At 35.9% G+C, this 18252-nt stretch overlaps 1 protein-coding gene and 1 non-coding gene across 2 annotated transcripts; both read left to right on the top strand.

Moving 5' to 3' along the window:
- Nucleotides 1–4049: 4049 nt before the first annotated feature.
- On the top strand, nucleotides 4050–4156 carry LOC116134368. The gene has a single exon (XR_004128725.1). It is a non-coding gene; the product is annotated as a small nucleolar RNA R71 (small nucleolar RNA).
- Nucleotides 4157–13447: 9291 nt separating this feature from the next.
- Nucleotides 13448–15355, top strand: LOC116134364. The gene has a single exon (XM_031420044.1). It carries the CDS (start codon nucleotides 13612–13614, stop codon nucleotides 14710–14712), a length of 1101 nt encoding a protein of 366 aa, XP_031275904.1. The 5' UTR covers nucleotides 13448–13611; the 3' UTR covers nucleotides 14713–15355.
- Nucleotides 15356–18252: the final 2897 nt, after the last annotated feature.

Below are 18252 nucleotides of genomic sequence, written 5' to 3' on the forward strand. Positions count from 1 at the left end.
AATCTTGAGAAAATGTTGTTCCTCACAAAGTTAACCACCACTTTGGCATCATTGGATGGTAATGCCACTGCTTCCACCCATTTTGACACATAGTCAACAACCACCAAGATGTACACATTTCCATATGAATTCGAGATAGGGCCCATGAAGTTAATCCCCCACACATCAAAAAGCTCAACAACTAGAATGTTACTCAATGACATCTCATCTCTCCTTGAAATATTTCCACTCTATTGACATTGGTCACATTCTTGAACCACCCAGAAAGCATCCTTGAATAGAGTTGGCCAATAAAATCCAAATTGAAGGACCTTGGTTGCTGTTCTAGTCCCCCCAAAGTGACCACCAACTTCCTTCTCATGGCAATGCCTTAAAGTACTCTTCATCTCCTCTTCCAGGACACACCTACATATCATCTGATCTGCGCAGTGTTTATACAAAAACGGTTCTTCCCAGAAATAGAACTTCAAGTCAGAGAAAAATTTCCTCTTATGCTGGAAAGTTATGCCGTTTGGGAGCACTCTCGATGATAAGTAATTTGCAATATCTGCATACCAAGGTGCTTCTTCAACTCTCATCATTTTCTCATCCAGGAATGTCTCCTTGATCTGAATTTCTTCTTCACTTCCCTGGTTTAGTCATTCAATCCTTGATAGATGATCTGTCACCACATTTTCTGACCCCTTTTTTGTCTCAGATCTCCAATTCGTACTCTTGCAGTAGTAGGATCCATCTAATCAGTCTGGGTTTTGCTTCTTGTTTTGCCAGTAGGTGCTTGAGTGCTGAATGGTTCGTGTAGACAATCACCTTCACACCTAGCAAATAAGACCAAAATTTGTCAAATGCAAAAATGACAGCTAAAAGCTCTTTTTCAGTAGTAGTGTAATTCAACTGTGCATCAGTTAGTGTCCTGCTAGCATACTAAATTACATGCAAAACTTTATTCTGTCGCTATCTTAAAACCACTCCTAACGCAAAATCACTAGCATCACACATCAATTCAAATGGGAGTTCCCAATTGGGAACTGCAATAATGGGTGCAAACACTAATAATTTCTTAAGAGTTTGAAAAGCATGCATGCATTCATCATTAAAATCAAAAGAAGCATTTTTTATCAACAAATTGCAAAGAAGTTTAGAGATTTTAGAGAAATCCTTTATAAATTTTCTATAGAACCTCGCATGCCCCAGGAAACTCTAGACTACCTTAACGTTTGCAGGTGGTGGCAGCTTCTCAATCATTTCCGTTTTGGCTTGATCACTTCAATGCCATCCTTTGAAATTCAGTGACCGAGTACTATTCCTTCTTGAACCATGAAGTGACACTTCTCCCAGTTGAGCACTAGATTTGTATCTTGACATCGCTGCAAAACAAATGAAAGGTTAGACAGGCAATTATCAAAAGAAGAATCAAAAACAGAGAAGTCATCCATGAAGACTTCTATGAACCGCTCTACCATGTCACCGAAAATTGACATCATGCCTCGCTGGAATATGGCCAGTGCATTGCACAACCCAAAAGGCATCCTTCTGTAAGCAAAGGTACCATAAGGACAAGTGAATGTCGTCTTCTCTTGATCTTCAAGAGCAATGGCAATCTGATTATAACCTGAAAAGCCATCCAGGAAACAATAATAAGCACGCCCCGCCAGTCTTTCCAACATTTGATCGATGAAAGGAAGTGGAAAATGATCTTTCCTTGTTGTTTCATTCAGTTTTCTGTAGTCGATGCATACCTTCCAACCCGTGACTATTCTAGTTGGTATCAATTCATTATTGTCATTCTTTATTACCGTAATACCTCATTTCTTTGGAACCACTTGCATCGGGCGCACCCAAGGACTATCTAAAATAGGGTAGATGATGCCTACATCTAAGAGTTTCACCACTTCCTTTCTCACCATTTCCTTCATAGAAGGATTCAATCTCCGTTATGACTGCACTCTAAGCTTGACATCATCTTCCATGAGTATCTTGTGCATACAAAAAGATGGAGAGATTCCTTTAATGTCCGATATGGTCCATCCAATTGCTGATCTATGTTCTATTAACACCCAAATCAACCTCTCTTCCTCCAATTTACTCAGCCTTGCATTGATGATCACTGGAAAAGATTTTGATTCACCAAGATATACATATTTGAGGTGCAATGGTAAAGGCTTCAATTCAAGTTTGGAGGTTCTTCCATTCTTGCCTTTTCCTTCTATTTTTCTATGTCAAAATCTTCAAATTCTGGATCTTGGCTTGCGTTTATTGGTTGAAGTGATTCCAAAAGCCTAGCACACTCATTCTTCATCGGCTCATCTATCTCGGTTGTTTTTTATTGGGTGATGCAAGCTTCTAAAGGTAGTTGAGGGGCATTTTTTTCGATAGCATCTGCTACAAGTCTATCCACCAAGTCTACACTAAAGCATGAATCTGACTCTGATGGAAATTTCATGGCCTCAAAGACATCAAATGTCACCATTTCATCTTAGACCCTTAAAAGAAATTTCCCTTCTTGTACATCAATTAAGGCTCTTTTGATGGCAAGAAATGGTTGCCCCAAGATGAGAGGCATTTCCTTGTCCTCTTCCATATCCAACACGACAAGGTCTGTAGGAAAGATGACTTTGTCCACCTTAACCAGTACATCTTCAACTATGCCCCTCGGATGCTTGATGGGTCTATCTGCAAGTTGCAAAGATATGGTTGTTGGCTTTACTTCACCAATCCCTAGTCTCCTGAAAACAGAAAAATGCATTAGATTAATGCTTGCACCTAGATCACATAAAACTCTATCAAATGTAATATCTCCTATAACACAAGGGATAGTGAAACTCCTTAGATCCTTGAGTTTTGGCGGCAGCTTCTTCTGTAGAATGGCACTACACTCCTTTGTAAGCATCATTGTTTCCTCCTCTTTCAACGTCCTTTTGTTTGAAAGAATTTCCTTGAGGAATTTTGCGTAGCTCGGCATCTGCAAAAGGAATGTTAATATACAGTTTTTTAAATACCTCAAGGAATTTCGTGAACTGCTTATCCTGATTTTTTTTTCTGAGCCTCTGAGGAAAAGGAACAAGAGGAGTATGATGTGCCAACTCCGGTGGTATCTCAGGAAATGGCAATTTTTCTTTCTTTTGCTTTAGCCTCTCTTCCCTTTTCGATTCTTCTTCTCTAGGGTTTGTTGGCTTCTCTTCAACCATGACTTTTTCTTCGAATTCTTCATCGTATTCTTCCTTCGCTCTACTTGGTGTGTTCTCATCCTTCCCTTTGTGTTCAACCCCTTCCAAAACTGTTCCACTTCGTAAAGTTATTGCATTTGCTTGTTCTCGTGGATTTGTCACCGTGTTACTTGGCAGAGAACCCTGAGGTCGCTCATTCAACTTTTCGACTATTTGACCCATCTGTACTTCCAAGTTTCGAATGGACGCCCCTTGGTTTCTGAAATTTACCCTCGTCTCACTCATGAAACTTGTGGTCTCTTGCATGAACTTATTGGACATATCTTCTAATTTTGACAATCTTTGATCCCCTGGTTGATGATTCATCCCAACTTGATTGTTTGGCGCATTTCTTTGGTTCCATTGATTATTCTGATTGCCCCAAGATAGATTTGGATGATTTCTCCAACTAGGATTATACGTGTTGGAGAAAGGATTGTTTTGTTGATTCCCTGCCAAATAGTTGACTTGTTCTTATGATGATGAAGCTGAAGCAAAGGTGTTCCCCACTTGGCATTCATTGGTCGCATGGTTACGTGCACAAAAATCACATGTCATTTGAGGTGTTTGAATAGAATTTACCTGTATACTTCCTAATTGCTTTTGAAATACTATAAGTTGGGCTGAAATGGTCGTGTAAGCATCAACTTCATGAATACCATAGACTTCTTCAAATGCATTCTCTCATTGGGTCTCTGATAGTTGTTACTTGCCAGGACTTCAAGTAACTCATAAGCTTCTTCAAGTATCTTGTTTTGCAATGCTCCTCCAGATGCTGCATCCATCATTGTTTGCACATTTATCATCAACCCGTTATAGAACGTTTGGACTTGCATCCAAACCGACAAACCATGGTGTGGACACTTTCTCAACAGTTCCTTATATCTTTCCCAAGCTTCATAAAGTGACTCGTTCTCTTCCTACAGAAATGAAGTGATGTCGTTTCTCATCCTTGCAGATTTCGCTGGTGGGAAATATTTAGTCAGGAACTTTTGTGCCAATTCATTCCAGGTTGTGATTGTTCCTACTGGTAGTGCCATTAACCATCCATTTGCTTTATCCCTTAATGAAAAATGAAATAATCTTAATCTGACGGCGTCATCTGACACTCCATTTGGCTTGAAGGTGTCACAAATCTCTAAGAAGTTTGCAATATGTGAATTTGGGTCTTCCTTTTGGTCTCCCCCAAATTGTACCGACTGTTGGATCATTTGGATGATTGCCGACTTTATTTCGAAGTTGTTGGCTTGCACTAGTGGCCTAGTTATACTTGGATCACTACCATCAACTGAAGGCACTGAGAATTCCCTCAACGTTCTGTTTTCAGCCATCTCAATGACTATTGCCTCTTGTTCTCTTCTCTCTCTGTTAAGTCTTCTTGTTGTTCTTTCAATCACTAGATCAATAAGAACAACTGGATGACGTCTAGCTCGTCGCATAAACTACACAGATAGAAAAAGAGCGTGAGATCACAAGCAAACAGAAAAGAAATAGCAAAAATTAACTAGGAAACAATTAAAACTAAAATTAAACTCCAATCTAACTAAAACCAGAAAAAATCAATATTAACACAAAATCATTCGGAGAATGCAGGCTTATTTTAAAGAATGTTTAGGGATTACATCAGAAAGTGTCATAACAACAATACATAATTCATGTATTTTTATCAAAAAAAAAAAAATTCTAAACTACAAGATTAACTTCAAATTCAAACTTCAACCAAACTCCAAAATACTTATGCCTTGTCCAATGTTTAAAACCTGCCCCTGCCGGTGGTTGAATCGGTTCAATCGGACCCAACTGGTGAGCTGGGCCAGGCCGGTGAGGCTCAAAACCGTTTATATTAGTCTACCATTACACCCGTAGTTGGACCGATGCACTGTAGCACCCGCCAGTCCAACTGTTAGTTTTAAAAATCCAGGTCAACTAATTTATAAAAATATAAATAATAATTATTAATTATATATTGAACTGAACAGTTAAAAGCCCCTTATCCAAAGCAAATATCAACATTTCGTCATTTCCCCCCATTTTCACAACATTTCCCACCTTTGTATGAAAGTCTGAAAATAACCGTCGAGTCTCCCCTTCACCGTCAACTGCTTACTTCGTCGTCAGCTGGGTACCGCGAATCCCTCCTTTCGCAATCTTCTCTGTCCTCAACACTCTTCTTCACTGTCGATCTACGCTGTAATTCCATCGTCGTCAATCTTCTCGAGCTGCACAGTCGATTTGTCTTCTTCTTGCCAGAAATGTTACCTCTTCCCTCACATTCTTGAATCTCAGCTCTTCATAGTTGCCCTGTTCACAGCCGAGTCCAACTCCCCAACGATCAACTTAATTGTCAACGCCTCAATAGCAGCTCATCTTCACCAACACCAGGTAAACTATCACGGTGTAGGCTTATTTTTTATTTCAGGCTGGGTATGGCTTGGCACAAACTAGATTAAAATTTCCTGGTCTAGAACAACGGGTTTGCTTATTATGAGCCTGACCTAGCCAACATGAATAAAGGAAAATATAAGGGGTAGCAAGAAGGTTAACATTTATTCAAAGAGATGGTGGTTTTCCCGTACTGAAAGCTTCAATTGACTTCACAACACAATTCGTAAAGGTCATACATTTGCTACAGAAATAGATATCCTCCCTAGTTCTGGCATGTGCAAAGATTGTATCATGTGTGACCATTTACTTTATTCTTAAACAATGCAGAACATTTAATTTGATACATGTAATTCTGATTAGAAAGAGTAAAAAAATGAAGTTCGCTATTTATTTAGCTGCTTTAATGATATTTAACATTATAGATTTTTTGGGAGTTTGGGCTGAATTGGGTTACTCAAACCTTTGAGGGTGGGTGATACTTCTAAATATGGGTTGAGACTCTGGCTAATAGGTAGTTTTCCGACCAATGCTCAAGCTAGCTTAGTATCTCATACTTGAATTTTAGGGATAAATGCTAATTTTTATTATAGGAAAAGAAAATCTTTTGGATGAATATTCATAGAGCAATCTCGCCAAAATTAGGGTTACTCTTTAGGTGTTGTACCTTCTTTGACACTAGACCGTCTTCAAGAGGAGTGTAGCTAATGATCCATTAACATTTATATATGTATTGCATTTGTATCTTTGTGATTGATATACTCATAAAAGAAATGATTATGAATATGATAAAGTATTACTACGATAATGTATATAATTGTTTTTATAAACTATCAAACAAGATAAAACACATAACCATCCAACAACTTTGTTTTTATGAAACAAACACTTGTTACATATCTCTTATTGACAAAGTTTTCAATGTGTTACATATAATCCAAAAGGGTCATGTGTGTCTTCAATGTGTAGCCATATAATTGAGATTTTGATATATTTACACTTTTGAGTTATTTACATGCATGAGTATTGGTACAATGCATGAGTATTTGGTTGATTGAGGTTATTATTAATTTCTAACTTATTTGTTATTTGTATCGCCAGGTTAGAGATCAACATTAAAGACAGAGAATATGTCATCATCTGGGTCTTGTCAACAATCTACTTCTATAGGTGTTTCACAATCTTTTCGAGGAAGAAATGATAGCATGGGGACTGTTAATGAGAGTGTGGATGAAATTGGAAGAAGATATTAACATGTCTTTACGTGGCAAGATAATCAAAGGTGGAGGATTTGTCGAGTGAAATTGCATCTAGCGGGTATAAAGGAGAAGTTGGAAAGTGCTCTAAAGCTCCTTTCGATGTTAAATTCAAGATTGAAGAAGCACTAATGAAATTGGGGCCAAGAATAAACAAAAAGTTGAACTTCGTAAGAATGTTCAATCCTTATGGAGCTAGTGTACAATAATTTGAAGGTGTATGTTAGATGAAGATAAAGAGTGTGAAAGGTTTCTCCATGTCCAGCTCCAACTTCAACTTCAAGCACTAAGAGAAAAACATCTATGGGATAGGTGACTATTTGCTCTGAGGACTAAGTCTGGTCTCAGCCTCAATTAAGAGTGTTTTAGCCGGAAAAGAAGCTAAGTGGAGAGCGGACATGCTGTTCAAGGTTATTTATGATTCTTGCATCTCAACTAATGTTATTATTCAATTTATTTTCAATCTATGGTGGATATATAACTGCAATTGGTTCTGGGTATAAAATCCTAACTTATCATAATTTGCGTGTAAATATATTGAGAGATGCTAGGAAAGAAGTGCAATTACTTGATGGTTACAAGAAAACTTGGGAGGATGTTGATGTATTTACTTGTAAGCTGGGTAGGGACCGGTCCCTTGCGGGCCCAGGCCTAGGCCCATTGAGACTGGTCCCAAATGGACCAGTCACTCATGGGCCTGGGACCGGCCCATGAGAAAAACCAGGACCAGACCAGGTGCTAGGCCTGGTCGGGACTGGTCCTATGGGCCACCGGTCTTGTGGTTTGATAATTTTTCCCCCCCTGATATTTTTTTATATTTTAGAGGCGAAATGAAGTTTTATAGGGGGTTTTTTAGTTTTAGGGGTTGATTAGTAAGTTTCTAAAATTTAATTTTTTAAAAAATAATAAATTATAGTTAATTTTAATTTTTAATATAAATGTAATATTCACATTTCACACATTCACGCTCACAAATAAACAATTAAATAATTTTTTTATTAAATTATCATCTCATTTCATCGTCAACACTAGTTACATTATTCAAATCTGTATCCTAAAGAGTTCGAGTAGTTTGATCTTCAGGGTGCTATTGTAGTTCTTCTTTCTGTATGAGTCCAATCTGTAAACACGTTATCACTTCAATCATCTCATCGGTTAAAGAACATCTTCTGTCTTTAACATCCGATCACTCGTTGAAAATGTTGACTCAGATGCAATTGTAGAAACCGACACAGATAAAATGTCACTGCCATTTAGGATATAATGGGGAATCGACTTCATGTTGGTTCCACCATTGAAGAATATCCATGTCAAGTTACTCCTTCATCATCATAAAGGTCAAGTCCCCTGTAGGTCAGTCATCTCTTTGGTCTATGTATGTAACGAGCTGGAGCTTCCCGCCACGTTCCACATACGCCCACTTGCTCAATCCTTTAGCGGAGAGAGGGGGGGGTGGGGGGTTGTTGCTGCATCAAGGTCCTGATCGCTCTCCTAAACGTTCCACTTCCACTTCTACTCCACTTCCTTGTACCTATTCTCATATAAAGAAAAAGGCCTATCCAATTTGTGTTTAAGTCAGTCAATAAGACTATAATCATATCATAAATGATGGCTTAACTCAGTAATTACACGTTACTATGGATAATTTAACCTAGGATCTAAAAAGCCTAATCCATATAAGAATGGTCATATCACCATATCTCTTATATTTTTCTTCCATACTTAAAACAATTTCACTTAAATATTATCATATCTATATGAGAAAAGTTTTAGCAATTTAACTAAACTATCTAACGCTAATTAGTTAGTTGGATATAAATACCACTTATGTATTAGTAGCATCATAAAAAATTTTAAGAAATGAATAAAAAAGTTCCACAACCGCCCAATCATCATAACAACTCCTCTGGATAGTTCTTCCGGTTGACGAAATCTGTATTTGTTTTGCAATTGACAAAGCTTTTTCCAACATCAAGTAGGTAGAGTTCCAACGGATAGACATGTCTGTACATAACTTCAAAGGTCGAACAGGTGGTCCTCTTGCTTACAATATTTGACGTACTCCTACCATCTTTTATTGCTACCGCCACGATAAATCTGATAGCTCTACCACCCTCTCCATCTTGAATGTATAGCATCTAAACCTGTTTTAACTACAAATTGATGATGTGACAAGCACTCTCTGGTGATAAAATTTGTCTTCACCAACAGATCCAATTTCTTTTCAAATAAAGAGATTGTCGCGGGTTAGCAGCTGCATTATCAAGCGTTAACGCTAAAACTCTATCTGTAAATAAATATTCTTGCAAAACTTCAAGAATTGTAAAAAAATAGTTTTAGCACTAGTTTTCATATAATGGTTTAAAACCTATCAATTTTTGTTGTAAACCCCAATATGATCTAAAGTGTACTGTGACAGTTAAAAAATCGGTTTTTGATCTACACCCATATGTCTGATGTAAGTGCAATAGATATATTCCTAAAATTGAAATTCATTTTAAGTTTATTATTTATTTTGTTATAAAGTTTTAGTATATCTCTTCTACTTGTACTTCTACTAACAGGGGTATATGCTGGACAAAATGTAGTTTAACCATATTAACAAAAAAGGATTTTCAAATAAACAAATGGGAGAGTCCGTAGCAACTATATATCTTGTTATTTCCTCTCGTGCAACATGTGTATTTATTGCCATGTTGAGAAGTTGAGGATGTGGATTAAATTAAGTGTAGTTTGAATTTGTCTACCTGATCCGCTTGAGATGCATTTATTTTGGGATGCTTCTTCTCTACGTGTCGTGCATCGTCGAAGTCCCTTTTCAGTGCCAATAATGGTTCCACATAAATTATATCCCACACGATTCTTCCCCTCCCATTTGTCTTTGGCCGTTTTGATTTGATGAAGTATCGCCAGACATCGGACACGACCCTCTTTGACGATCGGGGGGTTGGGCTATGTCTGTGCCCGTTAACTCCCATCTCGCATGTGTTTGGCTACACCTCGTCCTACGATATGGGTGTGAAATTGCAGCTGCTTCCGGACTGGAGAATTGTGAAAAGGATTGCCTTCATTTCTTTCGGTGGATGGAAGTAAAACTCATTTGGGGAAGACATTATCATATTATGAGAAATAATAAATAATTAAAATAAAAAGAAATTAAATATATATGAAATTTGATGAATGATGATATTGAAAATAGAAAAAATTGAATAATATAAATAAATTATATGAATAAATTATAATATAAATTGAATGAGAATTGATTGGAGATTTGGAGTAGAAGATTGAGAGAATGAAGAATAAGAGATATTGAGTGTGTGAAAAAAATGAAAGATTTTAGGGTTTTATAGTGTAGTTGTTGGGGGGGGGGGGGGGGGGGGGGGGGGGGGGGGGGGAATGAAAAAAAACTTTTAATTAATAATAATTATAACCGTTGGCTGCTCTGCTGTGACCGTTGGCAGCCAACGGTTATAAAAAGTTAAAAAAAAAAAAATATATATATTATATTTATTTAATAAATTTTGTGAAATTTTATTTTAGCCATTATAATTTATTTTATTTAAATTAATAAGGGGTTTAATGTAATTTTACAGGGGACTAAAGGATAAAATACAAAAAAAATTAGGCTAGGCGGCTCGGCCTTGGAGGAGGGCCCGGCCTCCTCTAGGCCTGGTCCCGTTTTGGGACCAAGCCTCCTAGGACGGTCCTCTCAAGGACTAGTCCTAGGATCGGGTTTTGATGCTGGGCTTTGGGCCCGGTCCCAAATGCCCAGCTCTACTTAATGGCTGATGGTTGGACAGATATATTCACATAGTTGCTGATTAATTTTCTAATGTACTGTCCTAAAAGAGTGTGTTTTGTGAAATCAGTGGATGCTTCAGATCTTGTAAAGGATGATGCAACATTGTTAGCTTGTTTGAGGAAATGGCTTTATGGGTTAGACCAACATATTTCCATCTTTCACTGACAATGGAGCAAATTATAAGTTGTTGGAAGAATGTTGTCTGAAAAACATAGCAGATTACTTGGTCTCCTTGTGCAGCACATTGCATTAATTTGATGTTGAAAGACATAGCTGAGATGAGTCATATAGTCAACCTTTCGACACGTGCATCTGGGTTACAAAGTTTGTGTATAATCGTTCCTTTGTGCTAGCTTTGCTAAGGAAAAAAACAGGTTATATACCTTTACCTCATATGTTTATAATTTACATTGTCAAGACATAATATATATGTGTACTTTTTTATTATTTACTAAGTACTAACATCTATTGTCTATCACTTGAATGGTTGGACAAAAATTATATGCCCAGGTGCAACCCATTTTGCCACAACTTTCATTGCATTGAGCACTACACATCACAAACATGACTTGCAATCTACAGTGACAGATAGAACTTTTGTGGAGTCTCAATATGCAAAAACTAATAAAGGCAAAGCCTTTATTTCCATAATTCTAGAGAACAGGTTCTGGGATGACATTGGTATAATTTCCAAAGTTGTGAGTCCATTGATGCGTATGCTCCGGATTGTAGACTCAGATGAGAGGCCTTCAATAGGACATGTGTATGATGACATGTACAGAACGATGGGAATCAATAAGTAGTTTAGAACAAGAAAAATGTGTATAAGCCTTATACAACAATTATTAAGATGCGCTAGGATAGGATGTGCGTCGTGATATTCATGCAACAGCATATTATTCGAATCCTGCATTTAAATATGACGAAGATACTTTTTCCAAAAAACCTGAGGTCATGTAGTTTCCTTGACACTATTGACAGTAAAGCAACTGCATTCAAAATGAGCAAGACAACGTTACTGGAGGAGAGTAGATTATATCGAGACCGCTAGAAAGCTTTTCCCGTGAGTTTGCTCTTCAAACTTGCAAAACTACATGGCCGTATGTAATATATTTAACTTTTAAGTCTAATTTTTAAGTTATGAAATTGTGTTTATTTCTTATGTAATTTATGCTTTTATTCTCAATTAGATGAATGGTGGAGGACATTTGGGTTTAGTGCTCCAAATTACAAAAGTTTGCAATCAAAATTCTAAGTCAAACTTCGGCCTCTTCTAGATATGAGCGAAATTGGAGTGTTTTTAACACATCATCTAAAAAGAGGAATAGATTGGAGCATCCACGGTTGAATGATTTGGTTTTCACTCATTATAACTTGCGTTTCAAAATAGGTATAAAGCCTTCTTCATTTTGTTATTTCATTGATGTCTTTATTGGTCATGATTGAATATTTAATTCTGCTATTACATGAGTTTACAAGAAAATTACATATGATCCTTTGATTATGAAAGTATTGAAAAACTTAATGGTGGATAGTTGATGAAAGAAAAGGTTGGTGAGCTTAATTATGATGAATTGCAACAATCATTATATGGAGAAGGAGCTATTCTATATATGGTGGTGATCACCCTTCTTATATGACTCAACGGATGCTTTGAAGGTTGTTTACAATTTTTAAGCAATTTCAATTTGGTAGTAGCTAGTTTATACTTTATATTCATTAGTTTAAATGGGAAGATTTAACTTATGGTTTTCCTTTTTTGCTAGAATTTTTTGTAGATGATATCCGCGATGTTAATATGATGACAATCATCTGTCAGGTGGTGGTGTGAATTGTAAATTTTAATTGAGGATGGAATGATGGATTAAAGACTATTGGGTGAAGATCATTTTTGTTAGAATGTGAAGTGTTGACTTGAAAGTTGAAACAACTATTATGTCATTTTTCTTCCCTCATTTTTGTTATTGATTTGTAATTTGTTGTATTATTGATGTAATGATGTTTGATGATGTTTTGCTAAGGATTTTTTATTTTGGAGTTTATGATTTGGAGCCAAATTCTGAAATTTGCAATCTGTGAATTAAAATTTGCTGACGTCAGCATTATGACGTCACCGGTTGAACCAGCTGGTTCAACCGATTAAACCAGTCAACCCAGGACCCAGCCACCTTGTCGGGTTTTGTCCCTAGTCGGTTTTTAAAACATTGTGCTTTTCAAACCAAAAGTTGAACTTTTCCAATCAATTTTTCATCTTTAATATTATGGAAACAACTAATTAAAGCTTTAATTTTTCAAGAATTTGAAACAGCTCAAAAATTGAATTTCGAATTATAAGAAAAGGACAAAAAAAAAATTGAAGAAAGAGAGAGTGAATGAATGGTTAATTTTGTTTAATCCCCTTCATTTTTGGTTAATTTTTAATACACCTTAACTTTAATATATACACTACATAAGAGTATTCGACATGGCCTATGTGTTTTTAGTAATTTGATCTTCATTTATGCAAAAACTTGATGGATGATTAGTAAAAGAGATGGTGAAAGGAAACAATTGTCAATCACATATTCATAAATGTTATATAATATCATATATCATAAGATTAACAAAAGATGTTAAGAGCCCACAGTAAAACATGAGAGCTCATTTGGTTTTATTTGGGCCGGCCCGAAATTTATAGACGAGGCAACAAAATCCATAACAAGATAAAAGAAGACTCACAAGAGACAATAAACGCGGCGCATTTTAAAACAAAAACACGGCCAACGTGCTAACATGCACCGGCCGTTTGAATTGAAATCGACATCAGTAACTAAACACAACCCACGTCGATGGCTGCTGTTACCACATCCCCATCACCAATCCCTCCAATATTCCTTCTCTACTCACAACCGGATCCCCAGATCTCTTCACCATACAACCCATTTCACCTCCCGCAACATGTTCAAATTTTAAGGATCCAAACATTAAAATGATTGGAGGCATTCAATTGGGAGTCTTGGCCGCGTGTTTAGTCCTTTTCGTGCCCATGTTAATGGCCGGCTGGCATTTAAGCCGAAACAAGATGTTATTTTTCAGCGGTGCTTTGTTCATAACCCTCGCGGTTTGTGTACATTTGACTCCTTATTTTCCTTCTGTTTCTGAATTTGCGTCGTCGTTTTCGTCTTTTGTAGTGTTTGATCATCGCAATTCTTGTATTAATTTGGTCAATCAAATTGCGTGGGATGTTAAACCTAGAACTGATTTAATTGATAAAAGTGATAATTCTTCTTTTGAATATTATGAGAAGAATTGGGAGTGGGTTAATACGGGGAAAGTCAATGCTTGTGAGTTTCAGAAATTGGGGAAATCCGACGCTTCGGATTTGTTAAACGGATCTTGGGTTGTTGTGGCGGGTGATTCGCAGGCAAGATTGGTTGTTCTGTCTTTACTTAGTTTTGTTTTGGAGAAAGAACGGATGGATTCTGTTAGGGAAGATTTGTTTAGGAGACATAGTGATTATAATATTGTGGTACATGAGATTGGTTTGAAATTGGATTTTATATGGGCACCCTATGAGAAGAATTTGACGGATTTGGTTATTAAGTTTAAGGTTAAGAGGAAGTACCCGGATGTTTTGGTGATGGGTTCGGGGCTATGGCATATGTTACATTGCACGAATGCAACTGATTATGTTGTTTCTTTGCGGGTGTTGAAAAGTTCTGTGGTGTCTTTGTTACCTTTTTCCCCAGAGTTGGGAACAAATGGGCCTGTGACTGGTTCCGTTTCGATTAGATCACCGCATTTATTTTGGATTGGCATGCCTGTGTTGATAAATGGGATGTTGAATACAGAGGAGAAGAGGGAGAAAATGAGCGATGAAATGTGGCATGCTTATGATAGAGCACTTGGAGATAGTAAGCTCTTGCGCCAAACTGGTGGGCCACTTGTATTGCTTGATATTCAGTCTTTGACTTGGAATTGTGGTCCTCGGTGTACAATTGATGGTATGCATTATGATGGAGTTGTTTATGAAGCAGCTGTTCATATCATGCTAAATGCATTACTCATTGAATCTCACCAGGTGCTGTAAAAGCTATAGTTTTGCTTGTCTCTTAAATTGGTGCGGCTTTTGCATGGGGTTACAAAAGGGCTCTCTAACACTTTCAAGACATTGACCCTTAAATGAGGCTGAATTCATACCTCCTATTTTGTATATGTGATTCTTTCCACGCTTATAATCAACTCACAAGTAAAGTTTTGTGTTAGTATACACGCATTGAAATTCTTTTTTTGGTTCTTTGTTCAAATAGGTTTGAAAACTGAATACTCGAGGTATTGATATTTTATAGTCAAACAACTGGATCATTCTCACATCCAATTTTGATGGGAATAGGGTTGACAGTTTCATATAAATATAATAAATATAATATCCATGCTTTCATTAAGTTTATAGCATTGGAAAGATCTTGTTGCTTCACTTCAATTGATTAGTTTTTTTTTGTTTTGAATGATCGCATATTGACTTTTTAAATCGATTTTGGATTGAAGAGTCTGTTCTCCTTTCTGCTGTTTGTTGATATCTTGTCAAGAGATCAATGCTACAGTACACAAATAGAAAAGAAAAACCTACAATCACTTTTGATTAGTTCTACTGTGTATGTTGTAATCTGTTTATTATGAGGAACCTATCACTTGTATTAGCATAGTAATAGCTGTGAAGTGCTACAGTGACTACCGTCTGATAAAACTGTTCTTACCCTATCTTAGATATCAATATTTAATAGAGGGGTTATGATTAAGAGCTCCATGTCTTTTACTCAAAGTTAAAGCCCTTGGATTAATATTTGAATGGTTGAGATTGCATTCAGTTTGAATTTGACCTATCACAAATGCTTAGGAAAAGCTCAACCTAAGTGGAAGAAATATGTTCTAGTTTAGATGTCCCCAAATGTATAAAATATGGTCAGAGCATTATTGTTCTAAAATTATCTTTGTGATTGGGTTGGTTACTTGACAGGTGTGTTTTTAACCTAAACCCATTTAATTTTAGATGTAATTTGGAATTAAAGGATGGAAATATACTAATACCATGGATTTTATTGCTCCATCTGTGTTTCACATTTTTTGAGTTAAACATCAAAGATAGGATACATGTATTTTTTAATGACTAGTCGATTCTATGGCTTACCTGGAGTTGGTTCTATGTACAGTTGGCCGCTCTTACTGGACTAGGTGTTCCCTGAGGCGTGTGTCTGATTCAACAATATTTTATACAATGATAAATGTTTGCATTGCAAGACTGTTTTTAGTACTGTCGCTAACTGAATGAATTTGATAACTCTTTAGACTTGAAATTTTGAATGGAGTTTAATGGTGAGAAGACTTCAAAGTCTATACTGGATGCAGTCATGAGAAACAAACTGATGTATGCAATGGGATGTCTCTGAAGAGACAGTAGAACTTGTTTTCCCCTACCTTGCTGCTCTTTCCTCCTTCAAACAAGGATACTATTGTAAATATTTTCTATTTTCTATTTGTATTAATGAATGGTCTATCTTGTCACTTCTGCTGTGGTTCTGGTGACTATCATTTCTTAAATTTCGAGACTCTGAAGCATGATGTGCCGAGTTTGTATGATAACAATAACTAAGAATAAGAAAATTTTATATTCTTGGTATATACCTATGAAATTTTTTAGTTAATGACATTTGTGGCTGACATAAACTACTTCGGATGGCAAGAAATTGTTAGAACTAGAATTTGGTTTCTGTGTTGGAAATGACTCTTTTTTATTATGTTTCAATAACTTTGTATTTGGTTTGTTTCAGAAGTACTATATTAATTCTGTAAGTGAACCTATATATTGTTAGGTTTCTCATTCAAATATGACTCACTTTGGTTTATGTCCCGAACTATTCTTCTCCTTCCTGATAGAAGTGAATCTATATTTTGTTATGTTTTCCTTTCTAATCAAAATGTACGACTTATTTTGATTATGTTGTGAACTGTTTACTTCCATCCTGATTTGGAATTCTCAACCTTGGTTATTTGTGTCATGAAGTTTTTGACCCATATCTTATTACTATTGCATCTCTTTAATATGTTACTCTTTATCATCTCTGAGCTACTTTTCTCAAGCATCACTTTAGAATTTTGTTCCTGTCATACTCTATTTAATACTCTCTTCTGTTGTTAGATGCACATCCTACCTCCAAATGTGCACTGGATTTATCATTTTGGTTCTGTTGAAAAATGCAACAAGTCTTTGATACAAACTAGGGTTTTACTTCAGAAGTTATTACATTTACTGCTGCTGCTGACATTATATGAATTGCAGGCAAGCACTGATGATTCGGCATTTATTTATTTTATTTTATTTTTTTGGAGGAAGGGGTTGTTCTTTGTTAGTTACTCCGTTTCTCTCTACAGGGCTTTAAACTAAAGGAATTACTCCGTTTCTCTCTACAGGGCTTTAAACTAAAGGAATTACCGGTTTTTTATTTTTTTTATAATGTCAAAGAGTCATTTCATTTCTTTGGTGAGACCAATTTTACATACAATAGTATGCAGTGTAAATTTCTTGCTGTCATTGATATTATTTCGTATTCTCATTTCTCCTTTGAGCTCGTAATTTCTTAAAATTTTAATTGCTGTTGTAGCTGAGAGTGGGAAAATTTTGGTGAGATTAAGTTTGAAGAATTGGGCAATATCACCCCTCATTGAAATATTGTTTGGGCATCAACTTTGTGGTCTAGGTGTTCTTCATTTTATTTTTTATTATTTGTTAATTTATGTAATATTCTATAATAATCATTGCATATAGAATTTGTATAACACATGTTAATATAACTCTTTATTTTATAAATAAAATATCATTAGAAAACTTTTGTAAGATAATCTTTTAAGTTTAATAAATTATTAGGAAAAATTTATAACAAATAGAATTTGTATGATTTATCCTAGATTAATTATTAAGGATATATAATTAATGGTGTTATAGTTATATATTACATCTCTTCTCTTGAAAGTAAAATTAATTTACAAATTAAACAAAACAAACACCTTAAAAACTTTGATGTAGAGGTAATTATTTATACAATTGAGTTATAACTAATCCTAAAAATTAAGTTAAAATTAACAAATTGCATTGCAATCCAATCGCCATCATAGTTAAGACCTTGTCACGACAGCACAATAATTGGCTGCAATGACCGCAATCGCAATATTTAAGGGGGTATATATGTCCTTACAATTCAAATTCTTATTAATAACAGCTAACAATTTCAGGGTGCAAATGTCACTTTCTAAAACCTGTGGGTCTTATTTTTACTAAACCTGAAGGATGTCATTGTAAAACCCCATTCGCATCCATCCCACACATCTAGAAGGATGATTTTTGCAGCCAAAGATGTCAGACAAAAATTCCAAGAATGGTTTTCTATTGATAAAAATCTCCCAAAATCCTGAAGTTAACGACCGAGTAAACCCTCTAGTGTTCATTTATAAATAAAAATCTCTTAGGACCCGTTTGAATTGGGTTGAAATTTTTTAATAAGGGTAATATTTGTTTAATTGAGCAGATTACCATGTTTGGCATTTTTGTACAAAAACATTACCGGAAAATAAGATG

Source organism: Pistacia vera, unplaced genomic scaffold (assembly GCF_008641045.1).
Source record: "Pistacia vera cultivar Batoury unplaced genomic scaffold, PisVer_v2 Contig286, whole genome shotgun sequence".
Classification (NCBI taxonomy): domain Eukaryota; kingdom Viridiplantae; phylum Streptophyta; class Magnoliopsida; order Sapindales; family Anacardiaceae; genus Pistacia; species Pistacia vera.